The following is a 22916-nucleotide window of genomic DNA, read 5'->3' as shown; positions in this document are numbered from 1 at the left end:
GGAGGCTCCCGGCTCCCTGCGATGGGGCAGCTCTGACTCACGGGGACCTCTCGCCCTGCCTCCTCACTGCTGCTGTTGTGTTGCACATTTTATGGCTCAGCCACTGGGAAAAGCCTCCATCCCAGAACCAGGATGGCTGTCCAGTTGTAGGCTCTATTTTTAACAACCGCCAAGTTCCTAGGAAAGCCCCCTTTCCACCACAGGATGGTATGCCCTCCAGGCTCCCTCCTACTCCTGCTTCCCTTGCCCAGCCTGGCCCTGCTTGTTCTCATGCCTCACAAGCCACTCTTGCCTTTTGGGCTCCAATAACCCTGCATGTTTACCTCTACAACGGCATTCACCACCTTGCATTGTGGTTGCCTTTTATTGATCTGTTCCCCCTTCACGCCCAGGCTTCCTGACAGCACAGTGCCTGGCACATATCAAGCTCATTCATTCACTCAACAAATCTTTACTGAGCACCTGCTGCCTGCAAGGCATTGTTCTAGGCCAGTGGTCGGCAAACCACGGCTTGCGAGCCACATGCGGCTCTTTGGCCCCTTGAGTGTGGCTCTTCCACAAAATACCACGTGCGGGCGCACACGTACAGTGCGATTGAAACTTCGTGGCCCATGCGCAGAAGTCGGTTTTCGGCCTGGGCGAGTCTATTTTGAAGAAGTGGCGTTAGAAGAAGTGGGGGGTGTCGGTCGGTCGAGTGACAAGAGACTCGGCGCCGGGGAGGTACATTGTTTTGAGGTACATTCGCTGAGGTCGACCCCTTCCAACTCTCCCATCCACACTTGTCTATCTGAAACAAGTATACAAGACGAGTGTGGATGGGAGAGTCGACCTCAGCGAACGTACCTCAATCAGATTGAGGACGTTTTTAGCAAAGGCCAGCTTAGGAGTACCCTAATTAAGTTAATAACAATGTACCTACCTATATAGTTTAAGTTTAAAAAATTTGGCTCTCAAAAGAAATTTCAATTGTTGTACTGTTGATATGTGGCTCTGTTGACTAATGAGTTTGCCGACCACTGTTCTAGGCTCTTGGGATACAGCAGTGAATAAAACAGGCCCAAACTGCCTGTCTTTGCGGAGCTTACATTCCAGCATGGAAGACAAGCACATAATAAATGTGTAAATTATAAGTTAGAAAGTGATAAGCACTATGTGAAAAACAGCAGGGTGTGTGGAGGTGTGAATGATCAATAAACTCATATTAAGTTGAGTTAAATTTGGCATGGTTCAGTGACATTGTTGAGAATTCTTCTTTTCCTCCCTGACCCAGTTTAACAAATGACCCCCACGCCCTCGACATAATTTTTGTACTTTGCACCATGATTACATTTGATAGATTTCTCTAACCAAAGTATGGTAACCCCTGATAAATATTAATAGATTTGCAAAGAATATATTGGTAGGTAACACTTTTACCAGTCAGATTAGGTAGGTCACTTGTCAATCTTTTTATTCACAGCAAGCAGAGAACATATTTGTCCAGCATACATACTCAGGGCCCCTGAGGGCAGCACTGTCCCAGCACACCTGGAGCTCATTTCAGGCACCTGGCGGTGGTCAGCGAACTTCAGCCTGCTTTAGGATCACCTGGGTGATTAATATGGGCTCATTGAATTCTCTAAATTCTCTAAACCAGTGGTTCTCAACCTTCTGGCCCTTAAAATACAGTTCCTCATGTTGTGACCCAACCATAAAATTATTTTTGTTGCTACCTCATAACTGTAATGTTGCTACTGTTATGAATTGTAATGTAAATATCTGACATGCAGGATGGTCTTAGGTGACCCCTGTGAAAGGGTCATTCGACCGCCAAAGGGGTCGTGACCCACAGGTTGAGAACCGCTGCTCTAAATGCTGGGCCCAGCTCAGGTCCAGGTGGCAGGCCCCATTGGGAAGTTCTCCTTCCCCCACATCCTGGAAGGTTCCAGGTCTCTGGCTCTAGCAGTAAGAGCTGAGGCACATCCAACACCAAGCTCGGATGCAGTGGAAGATTTAATGTCACGTAAACCCAAGTGAGTTAAAATCATTCCTTGCTGAAGGAATTATTTTTTGAGGCAACCCACCTTCTTAGACAAGTGGATAGAAAACATTGGGGATTTTTTTGTTGTTGTTCCAGAAAATAAAATAACAGAGAGAACCAGACAAGATCTCTCTTAAGGCAGAGCCTGCAAAAGTCCCTGACAGTTCAGGTCAAGGCCATAAGTATTCTGAATATAGGTGATGCAGGGGTAGCCATGGGCCATGAACCACATAGACAGACACCAAGGTCAGCCCCATTTGTCTCCTCCAGTTTCTCTCCACTACCTCTCTACCTGCCTCCTCGCTTTGACTCAGTTCTGCTTTCCCTCTTTCCTAACTTTCCTTCATCTTTCCAGATGCAGGACGCTATGGGCTATGAGTTACCCTGGGTGTATTTTGTCAGTCTGGTCATCTTTGGATCCTTTTTCGTTCTAAATCTGGTTCTCGGTGTGTTGAGCGGGTAAGCTGACCGTTTCTATGTCCTCCTTACAATGCAGCCGAGCAAGGTCCCAGGTTCCACTCTGTCCATCGCCAGGATCCTCAGGGATGGGACCCTAAGAGGCCCAGGAAAACCAGGGGAAGACCCCAAATTCTGACCCATTGGCGGGCAGGCTGTTTGGCCTCTGATTTTCACCTAGAGGACCGGGGTCCTGGCGCTGCATGGGTCGGTGTCTGGAGCCAATGATGGGTGCTGGGCCATGCTCGACTGCTGTGTGCACCTCACTAACTATCATTCCGTTCTTCCAGGTCAATGATGCCGTAGGAAGGGACTGGCCCTGGATCTATTTTGTTACACTAATCATCATAGGGTCATTTTTTGTACTTAACTTGGTTCTCGGTGTCCTTAGCGGGTAAGCAGGACCAAGGAAAAAGGTCTTGATTTTTCCATTTTATTTACTCTTTCTGCTATTCCTGGCTTTATTCTTTTACTGGCTCTGATGAACCTGGGATAAGGGGCCACCTCAGGAGCCTTGAAGTGAATGTCCTTGGCCTGGCTGGGCAGAGGGTCAAATGTACAAATGATAAATTCTTTGGCTCAGGCTCCACCAGGAGATGCCGTGGCCCACCTGTCTCCTGCCAGCTCATCCGAGCCCCTCCCTCTCTCAAGCAGCTGCTTGGGTAGGCAGGTGCTTCTTGTACCTGAGGAGCAGCACGGCGACACCGTGGTCCGGGGAGGCTTTGGCAGCTGGAATGGGAGGGAAGAGTCGCAGACTGTGCTTCAGCACATGCGGCAGTCCTGCAGAGGGTCCTTGCCTGACCATCGGGCCAGTCCCAGTGTGTGCCCGGCTCACAGTAAAGATGAGGGAGCCAGGGTAATGAGAGTTTCAGTGTTGAACCAGGGTAATAAGAGTTTGATTTAAACTACAAATAAGCAAATGCAGACTAAAAATATAATTCCCTTTGATTCTAATGTATGGACTGAGCAGTCTATGTGAATGAAAAGGGCACTTAGCTCTTTAAAGCCCTAGATTATTTGAGAACTGAGGAGAAGCAATGTAGTTTCCTTTCAGTTTATCTACTTGGCTCCACGTATAAAGCCTGCTTGATTTTGGCCTTTGCTCAGATGAAGTTAGAAAGTGGTAGAAGCAGCAGAGGTACGGGGCATGGAGGAGCCTTGGGAATGGCTGCCTTTGCCATGGGACTCACTGGATTTCCTCAGTCCACTTTCCTCATAAGCCCACCCAGCCGTGCCAAGGCCTAACACCTAAAAGCTCCTGGTAGCCTGCTCCTGGGTGTCACGCTCTGCTGCCTTGGCTAGGAGGGAGGGGTGCAGTCTATTTCTGCTCTGCTCCAGACAGGTCAGCTGCTTTGAATAGCCTATCCTAGATCTCTAGGGACATTAATTCTGGGGGAAAGTCAGGGATAGGGAGAAAGATTGATCTTCATTTTTACTCAGTAATAAACCAGGAATGGCTACTCCCACCTCCTGCCACAGCCTAATGTGATGCAGGAGCAACAGGTTTAATCTTAGGAACTGGGTGAAGGAAGGACTCTGCTTCCACCCTCACCCTTTCCCCTGGTAGGTGGCTTGTTAGAGACTTTGATGACATCATGCCTCTGCCAAGGTAAGACCACATAAAAAACGAGGGTATTCCCTCAGGGGTAAGAATGATGAGGACAAGAGAAGCCCCTGATTAGCTGCCTGGAAGGTGGAAGGGCTTACATATTTGTGTTCCAACACGAGAAAATGCCCCTGGGTTTCTATGTAAATCACCAAGGAAAGCATGGAAATCAGCTTCATCCCCCACTGAAGACAGAAATTTAGATATCCCAGCCCTGCACTTGCTGGAAGCATTATGTTGAGCGATGTCACCTCTTTAAGCTTTAGTTCCCCATCAGAAAACATCAAGATAACAATAGGTTGTTGGGATGATAAAATAAGATCATTTATGTGAAATACTTAGCATATAGTAAATGCTCAGTAATAGTGCTACCATTACAATGGTTATTGCTTACTTGGTGCCTATCATAACTGGAATCAGTGACTAGAATCATCAAAAGTTAGATTTTAAAGATGAGGAAAGTGAGCCCAGAGGTGTTAAGCGACTTGCATGGTGTCACTTGGTTGGTAAATAGCAGAACAAGGCTCCCATCTTCCCATCATTGCCCATTGGGTACACATTGAATGACCTTGAACTGAAATACAACCCAGAGCTCTGAACCTCTAGAAAAATTTCTAATGATTCCATTTTCTTCCCCCAGAAATTAGAAACAAATCTAAGGGAAATACGCCTACCCCACCCTGGAATTGGGTTTGGAGAGTGGGAACTAGACTACAAACACCCCTCCTCAAGCAGAGAACCTGCCCATAGTCCTTGCCCCACAAGAAAAATCATCTTCCTGGTGGTATCAGAGCAAAGATGTCAGCTGTCAGTAGCTGCTGACCTCAGAGAAAAGCTGTTGGAAACCTGGCCTGGCTCCGTCCCAGTGAGAGGGTGTGTAAAACACCAGCCCAAAGCCTGGCAAGTAGTAACACTCAGAGCGTGTGCGGACTCTGAACAGGAGCACCAGGCCTTCAGACCTCGGCACCTTGAGTCCTTGGTCCGCAGTGGTGTCCTGGAGACCTTCCCCGCACCTGCTCCCTGACCTTCCCCGAGCAGTGCCTGCTGCTCAGAGCTCCGCAACATCTGACAGAACTTCGCCCAAGGCCTCCTGGGCCCCTGGGCACACCCTCTGCTGGTACAAAAAAATGTTCGCGGGCAAGCAGCTCCCCTTCCTGGGTTAAGGAACCCTTTCTAACCTGTCAAGAGGGCCAGCCAACCTGAATGGGCCACCCTGAGTCCATGAAGAGACATGGACTCGGGCTCCTGCTGCCTGACTAGCTGGTGGTGGCAGGTTTGGGTTTGAATCAGTGTCTAGGCAGGACCACAGGAATGCAGCAAACTCCCACTTATTCATCAGTCAGACTCCTGGGTAAGCCAACCTGCCAGAAGCATTCAGGGAAGTCTCAGAGCCCATGAAACTCACTGCAGCAATGAGGCATGACCAGGAGCCAGCTTTCTCTGTAGGCTCTGTCCCAGGAGCATCAGGTAGATTAACTCATGCAGTGGCCCCAACAACCCTCTAAGCTAGTGCTGTTCACCCCTCCATGTTAGAGAGAAGAAAAGTGAGCTTTCCATGAATTCCTACCTCACTTCTGACAGGTGAAAGGGGAGAATCCAGGTTAAATCTAAGCAATGTGAACCCATAACCTCTATTCCTGACCTCCATGTTATACTGTCCCCCAACCAGTTTGGCTGGTTAATCCTATGTCCTGAAGTTATAGTAAAAAAGGAGAGAAATGAAGAGCGGAACTGCTGTGAGGAAGGGCGAGAGAGCAGGCAGCAGCCCTGGTCCATGGCAGGCTCCTGGAACAGCCAGCGGGAGCAGAGTCCCAGGAGGAAGGTGGAGAGCCAGCGCCGGAGGCTGCAGCAGGGCAGGGCTGTTCAGCAGGGGGGCTGGCAGCCAGCAAGTCCTAACAGTCCCTCAGAGAGAGCAGCCCCCATTCAGCAGCACTGCAGGCCTGGAGCGTTCTGAGACTGGGGGCATTAGCTTACAGCTGTCAGTTAAGAGTAACTCATGTTCAAATTATGTCCCTTGGCACCAAGAAAAGGTTAAAGTGTGCTTGGAGCTTGCAGCTCATGAAGGTAGGGAAGATGACACTCCATGAAGCTTCCATTTCAAAGGTGGGAATCAGAAATGTTGGTCTTCAGAGGGTCCTTTGGGTGTCCTTCATCTAGGATACTCACATATCCTGACAGGGCTGGGTAGTGTCAGTGGAAAGAATTTACATGTTCATTACCTATTGGTTCTCGCAGGCCTGGTATTATAGATATGAATCAGGTTATATTTGTGTTCCCCTTGAGAAGGCTCACCCTCCAGCCTATCAGAATTACACCAGCAGTGACGGTGAGAGTCTCAAAACTGCACTGGACGCTGTAATCAGTTGCAAGTCCCTGGACTCTGGAATCCAGTCACTTTTTGTTTTTAAGTGATTGTGAACAGAGGGCTTCGGACATGTGCCTCCAGTTGACAAGGGGCCCAGTACCGCTAGGTGGGTAGGCATCCAGTTCTTTTCCCCTGGGGAGATGTGCATGTCTCTCTCCCCCAAAAGCAGAGAGCCGGGTGGGTAAGCATGTTACCACCTGAAGGCATAATTGGACCATGGCACAACACCCAGCTCTGGGCGGAAGCAAGAGAAAGGCCAGGGTGAACATGCCTTGTGGGTGGAAGCAGAAGAGATGGCAGCATAGACAGTTGATTCTCATTATTCTGTGATGTCCCCACAAATGCTGAGTATCAATCCCGAACCATTGGTCTCAGGAGAGATACAGGGTGAGGTTCCTGCTAGTCTCTGATCACACCATTTTAATCAAGTGATCAGTACATAACCATGCATTTTGTGTGTTTCTCTTTAAATACACTTTATTTAATACACATTGTTGATTCATTAACATTGAACTTATGGCCAACAGCACTGTAACTCATGCCTGAACAAAGCTCATCTAGCATATGTATTTTCTCCAGGAGGCACCTCACAGCCTTCTTGCACTCAGGACACTGGACAGCACTTCAGCACTATGCTTGGGGGCCATTTAAACAGCAGAATCACCAACAAAAACACAAAAGTGGCAATGAGGAGACCATAAAAACTGTGGCAATAAACAGACCATAAAAAGGAGACCTCTGTTCACAGTCTGAGAGCAGAAACAAGAAGGCAACGGGTCACCTTGTCTGACCTCAGCTGGGGATGTGACTCAGTTTTCTTCCATTTTACAGATGTCTGCAGAAGACCTCACAGGCACACGAATAATTGACTTGGGGTTACAAATAAGGTTTAGCAAGTAGGCAAATTCGCAAATACAGAATCTGTGAATAATGAGGCTCGACTGTATGGATCATAGAGGGCCTAGAGCACCAGCCGTCGGTATTGAGGATTTTCCACTTGCACATCCCTGTGCTCGCTTTACATTAGTGAGTGCTGGTCCTCTGGCTCTCCACCCCACCCTCATTTTTCATGTTGGCCCTTGCTGGCCAGAGAAGTGCTTCTGCCTACGACAAATCCCACAGCTGTGACTGATTGTCTAGCCGACTTGGTCCCTGGGCCCAGCACAGCCCGACAGGCTGGGGCTTCATGTCTTCATTAGCTCAGTCCCCAGAGCAGGTGCCTGGCTGGCATCCAGGCGAGGAGATAAAAGAGAGCCAGGCACTGCCACCCAGAAAAATCCCTTACTGCATGGGGTCTGGATGGGGAAACCTGGCTTACCTTCCATTCGGCTGCAGTGTGATTGTGTCCCATGACCCCTGGGAGCCAAGGGGAGCCACAGGCTTCCGATCTGACCCTGCCACTTTTCTATCCCCTTCACACCCCCCACACACCTCAGTTTTCTTTCATCACAGGGATGTTTGATGTTTACTTTGAGTCCCCAGAGGGTACCGATGGTGAGTTTTATTCCACCATCAGGCAGATGCTGTAATAGGTCTGGGTCAATTGTCCCTACTCCAGTTGGGCCCCAGTCCTATCCTCCCAACCCTAGAAGAAGGATGGGTAGTTGTTTTGGAACTAGAACTTGAACCCTCTGCAAAATATTCCAAAAGAGCCTAAATAAACCCTTAGCTATTTAGTTACCTTACGACTCAAACCCACTCCATGGGAGAGGGATGGAGGTGCAAATGCGTGTGGGCAGAAAGAGAGCCGAGAGAGGGACTTTGAAGTATAGTATTGGAGCTGATTCTCACAGGGAGGGAACTTCTATATGAAGTGACTGTCTCCAGAGAGCAGGCCTGCGACCCTGGGGCAGTGTGACTAGGTACAGAGGTGTGACTAGGCAGGTGGCTGGCATCTTTCCTTGTCCACCTCAACAAAAGGACAGCTGGGCAAAGCAGAGCAAGGCCTCCATCGTCACTGCAAGCTGTTAATCTGGCCCCTTTTCCTTGGCATTAAACTCCCTGGGAAGGAAATGAAGGTACCCACCAGTTGGCAGGAAGCCCAATGAAAAACAAGTTCAGTCCAATTAGAATTCAATCAAATTTAGGAAGAAAATTCCATCCAAACCAGAGCACCATTAAGGCAGCAGTTGAAGAGAACTCGTTAGCTTGAGAGCTCCCACATCTCCCAATTAAGAAGTTCCCTAGACCACTTCCAGCCCCAACCCCATTTACCATAAAAATGGTGAGCTCTAACACCGGTGCTCTCCAAAGCAGCACTAGCAAAATGCGCATAGCAGCCGGTGGGTGTGGTGAGAGAGCCAGCTAATGTCACCCAGTGGATTCAGGGGCTGAGCCTGTGCCCACTATGGTTTGTTGGTGTGTCCTTCCTTCCAAGGTGCTTCTGTAGAGTGTCTGGCTTGTGCAAGGAATTCTTTCAAGGTGGTTTCTGCAGCCGCCTGCCATGAACTACACCTTTACTGGTGAGAGAAGGAGGAATCATATTTCTAAGAATTAAATAAGATGCCCAATGCAACACACACACACACACACACACACACACACACACACACACACACCACTGAGGGCCCCATTCCCCATAGACTGAGTATCAAGCAGAGAAATGCTCCTGTGTACAATTTGAGAAGAAAAGACACAAACTTGCTTGGCAAGTTAAGAACTAGCCTTCTTGATCACAGCCTTCTGCTGCCAGCCCTGCCTTGCTAGGAAAGTGAATTTGAAATCAGAGAGAAATAAGGACAGAATCATAGAAAATAAATAGCCCTTCTGTCAAATTTTTCAGCAGGCCCTTCTTTTGTCAAACTCCAATTCAATTCCAATTTCTTCTCATTATTACTTTAAACTGAACGCATCATTTAACTTTTATATCATCTTGATTTTATGTATTTTTCCATTATGATTAGATTTCTTTTTTAACCTAAAAGGCAGCCCCCAGGACATTTTCTTGTGTTTGGAACCCTCATTGTCTCCATGTGAGAAAGCACTTTCTCTAGATTAGAAATCCTCCCAGGCAGCTAAGAAAGGCAGGAAGAGCCCTATTCATAAGAATAGAGAAGGAGGGGGTTCATTCCCCTGGGTCTCAAATCAGTGGTGCACTGATACATATTTAACAATTGGCTCTTTAGGGGAGAAAGCCCTGGTTTATAACACTTGCCAATTCCCATGGTGTAAATATTCCCACCATGGCCAATTTCAAGCCACCACAGAGACCTCACTGAAGCCAGAGTTGGGAAGAGCCATGTACAGGTGGCTCTCGGGAGCCACTGTGGTTGAGCAGGCTTCAGCACACCGGGCTCCTACACCTTTAGTCACCCAGAGGCTCTTGAGACTTTTCTCCTGCCGTCCAAAGCCGGGGAAAGGCGAATGCATGTTCCGTACTGTTGTGGAGGTTTTTTTGGTTACTATTCGAAGGAGTTTTCGGGTCATTGGAGAACAGTTGTTATTGAAGGCAGAGCCTGTTATCATGATCCAGGAAAAAGGGAAATGGGTTTTGTCCCTCCCATTCAGTGACTCCTTCTATTTATGTGAGAGCCAAGACATAACCTGGGATGGCTAGAGAAAGCTATCTGTGGAAGTTGGGGCATGTGGGCAGGCTTCCTAGTGCAAAGCCATCCTCACTTTTGTTTCCCCTTGTCTCCATCTCTCCTTCATGCCCCACCCACGCCCTCCTTCCATGCACTCCCTGCCCTGTCCACTCCACTCTCTCTCCAGAGAGTTCTCCAAAGAGAGGGAGAAGGCCAAGGCTCGGGGGGATTTCCAAAAGCTACGAGAGAAGCAACAACTGGAAGAGGACCTGAAAGGCTACCTGGACTGGATCACACAGGCGGAAGACATTGACCCTGAGAACGAGGACGAAGGCATGGATGAGGAGAAACCCCGAAACAGTGAGCAGCATCCTCTGTCTTGGCTGGGTTCTGGGAGAGGGAAGAGATGGTGGGAGCACAGCAGAAACCTTTTGCCACCAACCTTTCTTTACAGTTGTCCTCCTGGAACAACGTTGGTCCCATTGCTTGCAATCATTTGCTACTCATAGAAGTTAGTGAAATAATTGTGATTGATCTGTAAAGCCTCATTTTCTTTTAGGATCTTTGATCTTAAAGACAGTTTAGATTTTGCTAAGGTGTACTCTTTATTTTTAAATCAGACATCCTCCTCTGGGCTCCATCTCTTTGGGCAGAGGGCAGGCTCCTGCACAGGCTTGTTACAAAGAATGCTTTCCACCAAGCAGCTCCCTAGAAAGCAGGAACCTCGCCCCCTTTGCAGCAGACTTCCAAGCTCCATTGTGCTTTCTCAGGAAAAGCAGCCAAAGGTTTCTCTTAAGGAGGTTAGATTCAAAGTACTAAATGGGAAGACTGAGGAAGCCTAGAGGCATTTGACAGGTTATAGAAACTGAGCTAAATCCCTTCCTCTGGGGTTGCACGGGGCAGGCTCTCACCAGATTAGCCCAGTGGATCTCAAAGTGTGGTCCCTGGACCAGCAGCACCCGGGAAGTTACTAGAAATGCAAACTCAGGCTGCACTTCAGATCTGCTGGCTCAGAGATCCCGGGGTGGGGCCCAGCAATTGGTTTGAACAGCCTGCAGATGATGGAGCTGCCGGGTACATTTGAGAACCACTGGGTTAGGTCCGACTATTCTCCCTGTTTCATTGGACCTCCATCTCTCTGATGACCACGCACTTGCCTCCTCTCTCTGGGTGCACTTTTTCCCTTTCATTTTGCATGTTTGAATAGGTGTGTTTCTTCCTCAAGCAGCGTAACTTGAAAACATGCTCCTGAACCTTGAGCATCTAGGGTAGTCAGGAACCGAACAGGTTAAAAAGCCAGCAAGATGGTTGCTGTATGGAGACAGGCAGGTAAGGTGGGCAGCCAGAAACATTCCCTGAGTGGAAGGGAGGTGACAGTACCCACCGGGTCTCAGGGGGGCTGATGGAGGGAAGCAGGACGCTGGTATGGATCAGGTGCTTCTCTCCTTAAGGAGCCAGGAAGGCGCAGGACTGCCAGGCCAGTGCCCTGAGAAAAGCATGGTCTTCCCATCAGCTGTGAAATCCCTGTGTGTGCAGGCATGCGTGTACATATATATCCTAGCACATACATGCAAATACAGTGAGTCTAGTTTCTCGGCCTTATAGTAGGCATGAGTTATGTCCATGTTTTCAAACTCCCGACAGATTTCTATGAGTTTCTGCTCATTAGCACCTGAGTCCTGATGGGGGATCTAGAGGAGGATCGAGTGGAGGAAGTGGGAAAGGAGCCAGCAAAGGTTTAGCTGCAGAGACTGCTAGAACCCTCCACCAATGCTCCCTTTCTGATCGCTGCTCAAGGGTAAACACAAAATTAAAACACACAAACAACAGGGACTGGTAATGACATAATTTAATAACCTAAGGAGGCAGGTTGGAAGGCAAGGCTTTCAATGAATTATAACAGTGAGCAATGGTGCCACTGGGGTCTTTCTGGGAAAATGCTTGGCAGGTTCTATTATACTGTTGCTGGAACTGTGGCGTAGTTAGTTTGTGGCACGGAGTGGTACGGTAGATAAGTACCACAGAGAAGCTTACCTCTGAAACACAGAAACTGGCATCTTGGCCCCTCTCCATCCTAAGTCAGGGCAGAGGCTCAGTGTCATGATTAATGCTGATGAGCAAGTTTCTTAGCATATTATTAAAAATGAGCGGCATCCACTATTTGCTTAGCAGTCAGTTGTGGTCCACAGACACACATAGTTACTCTATTCTCTGCCTAAAGCAAGAGCTCCCTAGATGTGTGCTGCTTCCCTGTCCTGACCATTAAATGAATAAATTCCAAGGCATTCCTAGCATGGAGAATTCTTTGCCGCTTGACCAGATCACGTGGACAAGGCCTGTCCCCCCACATTTCTGGCCAGGCTTTGGGATGAGCGTGATGAACTGCCTAATCCAGTGCACAGAACCTCTGCCAAGATTTTCAGAAGTCCGAATATGGATGAAATCAGACTCTGGAGACTGCTGTCCCTCCCACCATGTACTCCTTCCTGATGGCTGGAGGAGCCTTTGCTGTCTGCTTCTGGTCCTCAGCCAGCCTTGTCCTGGGAGAACACAGTGGGAGCCTGCCACCTTCAATTGTTGAAATGGTGCTAGAACAGTCCTACTGTGGTGGGGCAAGGAAATGAGTCTATAAAAAAGCAAGATGAAGAGTAAAATAGACCCATGCAATGAAATGGATATGAGAGATGTAGTGATGGAGCCAGGAAACCAGTCCAAAGGACTGTGTCTATTGGGGAAGTCCAATAAAAGCAGTGATTAAATTATTAGGGAATTGGCAACCTAATAGATTTGCAGAAAAGGCTAGCGTATGGCTCAGAAACTATATTCTTGTCTTCAAAACTTCATAGTTTGCCCTTTGAAACAAACACAAGGGGAGAAATGCTGCTATAATTTATATGTATGTTTCAATTAAAGTAGTATCTTAGCCTTTGAAATTGCTAAAAATTTATAATATAGTAAGCTCTGCCAGTTCTTTTCAGCTCAAAAACAAAGTAGTCTTTTAAGAAAAAAGGCATCATCACTATTCATCAACGGCTCTGGCAACTTCTGTTCTTCCCTGGGCAGAAGGCGGGTCAGCACCTGCCAGATGCTGCTGGAGTAGGACATGGTGACAGAGAGGTGGCACCAGGGCAGGACAGTTAGCATACCTGCAGGAGCCCAATCATGCACTTCTCCTAGGAAAAGCTACAAACACCGTGGAGGAAATAGGAAGAGCAGTAGTAGAGAAGACAGAGAGCAAGGGCACAGTTAGGAGGTAATTCTAAGTAATTAGAGTAATGATGTAGCTGGTAAATTACACCCAAAAAACATGTTCCAGTTTATGCTTCCACCCATCCATCCACTCATTAAAGTCTGCTCCGTGCCAGACACTGTTTCAGGTGCAGGGGGTATAGCAATGAGCAAAACAGTAAAAAATCCCTGCCCTCATGGAACTTACCTCCTAGTGGGGAGACATACCAATTAAATGGTATGTCAGAGAGTGATAAGTGCCATGGAGAAGGTGAAATACGAGAGGGAGACAGAAGTGCTGAGAGGTTGTAATTTAGGTGGGGTGCTCAGAAGTACCTCACTGAGAAGGTGGCATTTGAATGAAGACTTGAAGGCAGTAAGGAAATATATAGATATTTGGGGAAAGAGCATTCTGGGAAGAGGGAGCAGCCTGTGGAAAGGCCTCAAGGGAGAAGCAGAGCTGATGTATTTGAGGAGCAGAGAGGAAGCTAATGTGACTGGAGGGCAGTGAGTACGGGGGAGAGAGGTAGGTGATGAAGTCCAAGGTAACCAGGACGTGGACCATGAGACTCACTGTAAGAACTTGGGCTTTCCGAGGAGTGAGCTAGGAAGCCACTGAGAGTTTTTAGCTGAGAAGTGCTATGACTTGACCCACGTTTACCAGGAACTCCCTGGATGCAATCTGCAGAATGGAATGGAGGTGGGCAAGGGCGAAGCAGGGAGCCGGGGGAGGGGTTGGGGCTCCTGCCTCAAGAGACCATGACACCTTGTCCTGGTATCAGTGAGGTGATACAGTGAGGCCCCACATTGTCCTGGTAACAATGAGGTGACACAGTGAGGCTCCATGTTGTCCTGGTAACAATGAGGTGATACAGTGAGGCTCCATGTTGTCCTGGTAACAATGAGGTGATACAGTGAGGCTCCATGTTGCCCTGGTAACAATGAGGTGATACAGAAAGGCTCCAGAATGACAACATTTGCTGGCGTATCAGATATAAGATGTGTGTATGAGAGAGAGAGAAAAAAAAACAGGAGTTTTCCAGGTGATTGTCTAAACAGCAGAAAGTGTGGCATCCTCATGTACTGATCCAGGGGAGCTACGAGAGGAATAGGTGTCAGGGCAGGAATATTAGGAAAAGTCTCACACCCAGACGTTTGAAATGCCTATTTGACATCCAAATGCAGATGGTGTGTAGGCAGTTGGGAATTCATCTGAGGTCTGGGGAGAGGTCTGGGACAAATTATATTTTGAGAAGTCAACAACATATAGAAGGCATTTAAACCTATTTGCCTGGATGAGATCACTTGCGGAGTAGTGTAGAGAGAAATGGGAGAGGCCAGCACTGCCCTGGCCTTTCCCACCTCTACTGATGTGTGGAGGCTGGGGTATAAGGAAGAGCCAGCAGAGGAGATAGAAGGGCATGGCAGAGAGGAGGTAGGATAGGCCAGGGCAGTGTTGCTGAGAGGCGAGTATGGTGGGCGCTGGGAACTCATTACTGGGCTTAGCAGTGTGGGGTCACTGGTGCCTTGACAAGAGCTGCTCAGTGCCACAGTGACGCCCAAAGCTTGAGGGCAAACAGAGTCCTGTTTCATGAGTGTCTTGAGTCTGGAGACTTTCCAGGATGGCATCACGCTGCAGACCTCCTGTTTTGGGTGCAGCCTAGCTGCCAGTCATCTGAGGGTTTCCAGACAGAAAAGGAGAAGCACATGGCCCAGCCTAGCTGGACCCTAAGGGGTCAGCGTTCAGCCCTTCATCAGGCCCAATATGCAGCTGGTTACAGACAGCCTTGGAGAAAAGGACAAGATGATACTCAAGAGCCATTTTAGGGCCCAAAAAGACAGAAAAGAGGCAAAAAGGGGTATGTTTGTACCCTGTTGCCTTTTGTGCCACTTCCAGAGTGGGCGGCCTCATGGGTCTTGGCTCCACACCCCTCTGCTCGACAGGATAATGTAGAGGCCTTTCCCCTCCCTCTGAGCAGCAATGAGCATCCCTTTTAAAGGCACCAACTACAAAACTGTCGCTGCTGCACAGGTCATTGTCATCAGCAGAGAAGCACTGTTGCAAGGCACATGGTCCATTTCCTGGCTCGAATGCCGCATCTGAGAGAAGGCCAGCCATGAAGAAAGATAAAGATGGAATTCTTTCTTTCTTTCTCCTCCTCAAGATAAAAAAATGCATTTATTAAACATCTATTCATATAGGAACCTCTCGCTCATGTCATTAAGACAATTTAAAGGCTGCCCCAGCCCTCTAAAGCTTATAGTGTAAGACAGATCCCTCCATAGTTATCAGTTCCTACATTCAATCAATTGCCAAGTCTATCAATTGACCTCCTAGAAAGTCCCTCTTGCCTGCTTCCTGCTCTCCTCTCCACCTCTGTTCCCCTAGACCAGCAGCCACCTGCCTGCCCTGCTCCCCAGCACTGCTCACACATATCTAGTACAATGTAGACAAGCGGTCTTCCTAGAGTTGACATGTCATTCCCTTGTCAAAAGTTTTGGCTGTCTCTCCATAGCTACAAAATAAAGCCTGGCAGATGGCAATAGCTGGTGCATAAAGGGAAAATTAAATGCTCCTCACCTTGCAAACAAACTCCCCCAGGGTGGATCCCGTGGTACAAAGAATTTTAGAACTGGACACTTGTTTAGGGGTCATATAGTTAAATTCTCTCATTTTACAGATGGGGAAAAAAAATGAGGTTTGGAGAAAGTAAGGTAATTAGCCAAAAGAAATTCTGAAACCAATTATAAACTTTGTGTCTTTACATAGATGTGTTCAACATCACTAGTCATTAGGGAAATGCAAATTTAGACCATCATGACACCTATAAGAACAGATAAAATAAAAAGTCATGACAGCACTAAACTTGGGTGAGGATGTGAAGAACCAGCATCACTTATCCATTATTGGTTGGAACAGAGAATTGTACAGGCATTCTGGAAACAAGTCTGGCCATTTCTTTAAAAATCTAAATATATACTTACTTAGCAGTTACACTCCTAGCAATTTACCCCAGAAAATGAAAAGCTATGACCACATAAAAATCTGGGCACAGTTATTCATAGCAGCTTTATTTGTAATAGCCCCAAACTGGAAACAATCAAAGTATACTTCCATGGATAAATGTTTAAACAATGGTACATCCACACTATGGAGTACTACTCAGCAATAAGAAGGAATAAACCAGACTGCTCCTCCTTCCAAACAGGCCTGCAATGTGCTGTTTCTGGACCTTTGTAAATCCCTCCTCCCTCCTGCCTAGAACACCCTTTACCTCTTCTATTCAGCCTGCCAACCCAATACAGAGAGTGTGTCTTCATTGACACCCTTCCAGACCCCCACTCTCAGCACAGGCAGGTCAGAGCACCAGTGTGAGCGGGAATGGCCCAGCCCTGTTGTCATATAGAGAGCTCTCAGGAGGCAGAGTATGCTCTCCCACTCAGCATTCGGGACAGCGATTTATATTTAATAGACTTCCCTTTCCAAAAAAATGTTGAAAATTGAATCCTCTTTGAAACAAGAGAATTATGGTTCTATATCTCTACACTAGAGACCCGGTGCACAGATTCATGCACCAGTGGGGTCCCTTGGCCTGGCCTGTGCCCTCTCACAATCTGGGACCCCTCAGGGGATGTTGGAGAGCCTGTTTCGACCCGATCCCCACAGGCCAGGCCAAGGGACCCCACCTATGCACAAATCCGTGCACCGGGCCTCTACTATGCATGCAAGGTCTTTGGTTAATCTATTCCCACCCTCCCCCTCTCCCCTTACCTCTGAGATTCATCAGTCTGTTCCATGTTTCCATGCATGTGCGTTGAGCATCTGACCCCTGATGGTCATTGCACGTCATAGCTACCGGCCGGCTGGTCGGCCAGTCGGCCAGTCACTTAGGCTTTTATATATATAGATTCCTACCTAGTTGGCCAAATCCCCTTTGTCTTGTTCTCACTGTACTCATCCTAGGCCTTTGGAGAGTGTATTGTCATTGATGGAATTGGTAGAAATGATTTCAGAGTTTAAAAAGTGAGCCTAGAGGAACAACCAGAAGGAGGTAGAAATAGATCCATTCAATGGTCAGTGGGACAAGGGGCATGACCTTGCTCGCTCTTGCATTCTCTCTTTGAGGGGAACCATTATTCCATAACCTGTGTGGAATTGCTTATTGGATTCTGAGGTTGGACAATGGACACATATCAGCCTCTGTGGGCTCCCCTGGGCTAGAAGGCAGAGCCAGCACTAGGGCAGGAGCTAGAACAGTGATGCCGAACCTATGACACACGTGTCAGAGGTGACACGCGAACTCATTTTTTTGGTTGATTTTTCTTTGTTAAATGGCATTTAAATATATAAAATAAATATCAAAAATATAATTCTTTGTTTTACTATGGTTGCAAATATCAAAAAATTTCTATATGTGACACGGCACCAGAGTTAAGTTAGGGGTTTTTCAAAATGCTGACACGCCGAGCTCAAAAGGTTCGCCATCACTGAGCTAGATACAGATGATCTCATTTAATCCTCCAGTTAAGATCATCTCATTTGGGTACTAATATCCCCATTTTATGGATGGGAAGACTGAGGCTCAGAGAAATTAACTTGTTCATGAAACACAGCTCAAATTTTCACCTAACCTCTGGTAGGTAGGCCGTGAGTTCAGTTCTGCAGACTCTGTAGCACACTCCCTGTACCACAGTCCCTCTCCCTGTAATGTTCTGACTATCCTCCAGCCAGGGGGCAACTGGAAGAGCATCCTTCTGATCCCTCAGCCAGAGTAGCCTCTTCATCTCCCTTGTTATGGCATTTATCACCCTCAGTTTAATATGCAAAGCAAGATGGATGGAGGTAAGGAGAAGAGAAGTAGGAAAACAGACCTTAGCCCTGGCCGAGTGGCTCAGTTGGTTGGAGCTTTGTCCCGTACACCACAAGGTTGTGGGTTTGATTCCAGGTTGGGGCTCGTATGAGAGGCAATCAATCAATACTTCTATCTCCCATTGATGTTTTTCTCTCTCCCCCTTCCTCTCTCTTTACAGTCAATAAAAACATTTCCTTGGGTGAGGATTTGAAAATACACACACACATACTATATGGATCCATTTCTATAAATTTCAATAACAGATAAAATCAAGCAATAGTGTTCATGGATGTATATTTCTTTTAAAAACTGACCTTAAATGTGAACACAAAGAGGTATAGATTTGTTTGCTTTTTAAAAGGGGAGAGAGAAAAGATAAGATTTATGATTATAAAAACTATGCTTGAAGCATAAAAGCAGGTTATGGCATTATCTTCCTCAAACAAAAAAAATAAAAATAAAAAATAGATGTTTAACAGACCAAAACCTCCATTTGGAATGGTTTGAGAGAAAGTCTTGCACGGGAGGAGGCATATCAATCATGTGACCTGTCAGTTTCTTTTCGTTTCTGGCTGCTTTTGAACTTGATTAGAGGGATGCAGTGGTCAGCCAGCATGCTCAGGACTGGGCTGTTCCAGCTCAATGACCATCCCCTCTCCCACCTTGGCAAGTTCACTGCCCGGAACGTGGTATGATCTGACTTTGCTGATGCAGGAGTGTGAGGCACTACAGGGCAGTGGCTCTGAGACCCTGATGCTCCCAGGCACCCGGCACAGGGGACCCTGCAGGGGATCTCTGCCAGGGACAGCCTCACAGAGAGAAGTTCATTTGTGTAGTTTGGGGAGAAGTCCTGTCACCTACCTGAAACCACAAACCCCTATGACAAATCAATCTGCCCACACAGCCTCGCCCAAGGTCAGCACCCAAAAAGTGCTGATTTGATTTTAATTTGGTGCTTTGTAAACAGATCAACACACCTGAGAGCTGAGAGTAGCTCAGCCGAGGGGGTGAAAGGGAGATGAATCATCCTATATTTCCCTTTGATCCATTTCCTCCAGTAACCAGTGCTCAGCCTCTAAACAGAGCACCCAGGATACAGTTGCCCTGGGCTCCCACCATCCTCCACTCCCTCCCGCATAAACGGGAGGTAAAAGCCCCGTGTCACATCAAGATACATTATCTGTCAGAGGCTGTTAGTGGAGGAGTGACAGCTCCTGCTTCTGTCATTGCTAATGTGGAAAGTTATCATTTGGTAATGGAAGAAGATTACCATGGACTGCGTCCCGCCATGGGGTGCGTGCACAGGAGCCAATGGGGAGAGCAGAGAAACTGGGATCATTGGCCTCAATAGGAGGCCATTGTGGGGAGACCTCTGGAGTATACATGCTACACTGTCCTGCTTGTGTGAGAGAGACATTGGTGCACCCACTCAACACATATTAAGTACCAACTGGGCACTCGGAATACCAAGATAAATAACAGTCTGTGTCCTAAGGGGACCTGCGCCTAGCTAAGGAGACAAAGGTGCAAATAAGCAGGTTGCAGCAATGAGTTGATGGCATGAACAAGGCACTGGAGAAATACAGAGGAGAGAGAATAGAAGGAGGTGGAAGGGGCTGCCCGCCCGGAGAATGATTTCTGAGGACGGAAACAGGCCAGTTGTAATAGCAACCCCAGATCAAATCTCGCTCACTTGTGGCAGTGAGGTTGCTTCTACTCCATAGTTCACTGTGGGTTCAGTGTTGGCAGGAGGGGAAGTTCACCTCTACAGGCTTCAGGGACCTGAGCTCCTTCCCTCCAGTGTCTGTACCACCTCCTGGCTGCAGAGGTCTTCCAGGATCCCTGCAGCTGGCCAGCAGAAGGGGAAAAGGAGAGGGAGCATGGGGCATGCGGGAGGGTTTGGAGGCCAGGCCTGGCAGTGTGGGCATCACCCGCATCCACAGTCCACTCGCCAGAGCACAGTTATCAGCTCCACCCAGCTTCTAGGACTGGGAAACAGTTGGCAGAGGTAACACAACTGAGCTGGGTAGACACATAGCAGTGTCTCTGCTGCCTACAGTTGGTAGCAGTTTACAGACCAAGAGGATGAGAAAGGACATTGTAAGCTGAGGGAGCTGCATATGTAAAGCATAGAAACAAATAATGGGGAGGAGCTGGAAGGAGGTAAAGAAGGAAAGAAGGGGGTGTGGGGGAGGGTGCACAAGGAAGAAAGCAAAGACAAGGCAGGAGGAAGACAGAGGTCTAGTCTCAAAGGGCCTCAGAGGTGGACTTGATCCTTTGGATAAGAAGGAGCCACTGAAGAGACTGAAGTGGAGGTACAAGTTCAGTCACAAGGTCACTGTGTCCCTGGTTGTGGACAATCGGTCGGAGGGAGGGAGAAGCTGGAAGCAGGCGTATCAGTCATTTCAGAGGCTGACAGGGCTGAAATGAGAGTCGTAGGAACGGATTGCCAAGATGCTTCTTGGTCATCTGCTCCCACCAAGACAGAGTCCTGGGCTGGCAGACCCCGGCGTCTTTGGGATCAGCAGCTCATGCCGCCCCAGGTCAGGGTTGGTGGATTGGCTGCAGCAGTGGCCTGTCTTCCTGGGAGCTGGCTTGTCCTGTCTGCTTAGCAGTGGAGCCCTGTCATGCCCTTTGTCCCTTGCTGTTCAAAGGCCTGTTTTCTGTCTGTGACCATAAACACACCAACAAGCCATCCCTTCACCCTGAAAGGTACCGCTTGTAGAATTCCAAATAACTCTGCCTCCTTTAATTCTTGTCTGATGTGGCTTATGAAAACAAAAAATGTTGAGTTAACAGCCCCAAATCGGAGGCTTTGAGGGCTCTGCTCTTCAAGATTACATGAGCAGACGGAGAGATGGTGCCTCTGGTGACAGCCACAGGGTTCCAGAGGAGGCTTATGCTCCCGTGTGATGGGAAAGAGTCTGTCCTCTTTACAGTCCTGGCACCTGCCCTGAGTACTGGGCTGTTCTGCATTCGGGTCACTTTGTATGTAAGCCTCATTGTTGGGGGGGCGGGGGGGGGGGGCGGGGAAGACTGAAGCCTGGTCAGGAACAACAGAGTTTTCTAAAGGGAGTTGCTTAATGGAACGGGGCTCCCCTGGGGAGATGGATGGAATTCTTAAAAACAGAAGGGAAAATGTCAGTGTTAGGCTGGGCTGAAGGCAGCGAGAAGAGAGAAAGCTGGACAGGGGAGGGCTGGTACATTTAAGATTTGTTTCTGTCTTAGCCTGGCTTTTCTGACAAATTACCACAGACCTTGTGGCTTAGACAGCGGACATTTGTTTCTCCCAGTTCTGGAGGCTGGAGGTGAGAAGCAGCGTGGTCAGGTCCTTGGTGTGGGCCGTCTTCCTGGTTCACATCTTCCCAGTCGTCTCCTTGCAGTGTCCTCACACGGTGGGAAGGGTGCTAGCTAGTCTCTGGCCTCATCTAAGAAGGCACTGATCCCATTTGTAAGAGCTCCACCTCATACCTAACGACCTCCCAAAGGCCCATCTCCAAATACTACATATTAGGATTGGGGTTTCAACATGGGGATTTGGGGGCAACACAAACATTTGGTCCATTGCAATGATCTTTCCATATCCCTAAACTGGGCCCTGGATTCCCCTGTAGCCAAGAGGGTGGCTCCATCACAATCAGAGAATCAGGGCACCCTGAAACCTGGAACAAAGGGACCCCCAGGTCACTGAGTCTATTTCCCAGCCTCTGGGCAGAGCCTCGTATCCTCCAGGCCTGCCTTGCCCCTGTCAGGGTTGCTGGGGCTGTTTCTACAGGCCCTGTCCCCTGTCAACTGGTTTGTTTTCTGAAGACAGAAAAGGGCAGATCCGCCCTGCTCACAGTTTTTACAGGTTCACTGGCTCTTAGGGGTACATGCAGGTTTCAACCCTGTCTCAGGACAGAGCACGGGAGGGGCTCAGAGGCAACATAACGGGAACTGGGAGAAAAGTGGGCTCTTGGCCTGGAAGTCTTTGGAATTCTGCCCCTGGGACAGATGAAGAGGGCCTGCCCTGTCACTGTGTCAGAGCTAAAATCAGATGGGGCCAGATCTGGTCCAGCAGAGGGTGTAAAATGAACCAGACACACAAGTTAATTCTTCATCTTCTGTTTCTTGTCTGTCAATGCAATTTCTAACTTCTGAGAGAGGACGGGAATATTTCACGATGTTTTACTTCATGTACTCGCCTCTTCTCCCCTTTTTTCTTCAAATACACCCAGAGAAATGTCAGAAATATCCTTATTTTATGTCTCTTTCAGTGAGGCCAGTAGCCAGCTCAGCATGAAAGTCAGCAAATGGTTAAGAGAGAACCAAGAATAAAGCCCCAGCTGCTGTGTAGGACCAGAAAGCTGCACACGTTTAAGTCTTGAAAAGGTCAACTGCCTTCTACGGGGCAGAGGTTTGATTTCATCCATTATGTGGTCTTTGGCATAATGCTCATTTCATTCACTGGCTGCAATGGAGATTTATGGAGTAAATGTTATCACAAGCTGAGACTTAATGAGATCTCAACTGTATCTCCTGGATGTCGTGGAAAGCAACCGTTTTGGTAATAAATAGAGAACGGCATCTAATTTGTAAATTCCTCTTTCCGTTGCTAAGTTTAATCTGATCAGTGAAACTGAAGGGAATTGTTGATGACCCCATATTATTTTCCATGCCTTACTCTGGCCAGGAAACATTATTCCTAACGGAAATGGCATGTTGCTCTGGCGAAGGTAGGGATGACATTTGTCATGAGGCTAACTCAATTATTGCATATTATAAAACATGTTTAGACCAAAATCTATTTAAAACCAGAATGGAACTGAGGCCCCATATTGCTCTGTTACTAGTGTCACTGGTTCATAGAAGCAAAGCTGTAGAA

The 22916-nt window shown here is 47.9% G+C and overlaps 1 protein-coding gene across 1 annotated transcript in view; it reads left to right on the top strand.

The window, feature by feature from the left end:
- Nucleotides 1-22916, top strand: part of CACNA1C (calcium channel, voltage-dependent, L type, alpha 1C subunit) — a 231694-nt gene that overhangs the window by 52029 nt on the left and 156749 nt on the right. Inside the window, exons 5-6 of the mRNA XM_014539424.1 lie at nt 2376-2479; nt 10159-10331. Coding sequence (XP_014394910.1) covers nt 2376-2479; nt 10159-10331 — 277 coding nt within the window. The remainder of the gene's footprint in view (nt 1-2375; nt 2480-10158; nt 10332-22916) is intronic.

Source organism: Myotis brandtii, unplaced genomic scaffold (genome assembly GCF_000412655.1).
Source record: "Myotis brandtii unplaced genomic scaffold, ASM41265v1 scaffold216, whole genome shotgun sequence".
NCBI lineage: Eukaryota > Metazoa > Chordata > Mammalia > Chiroptera > Vespertilionidae > Myotis > Myotis brandtii.
Note: the sequence above shows the minus strand (reverse complement) of the source record. Positions and strands in the feature narration are given on the sequence as shown.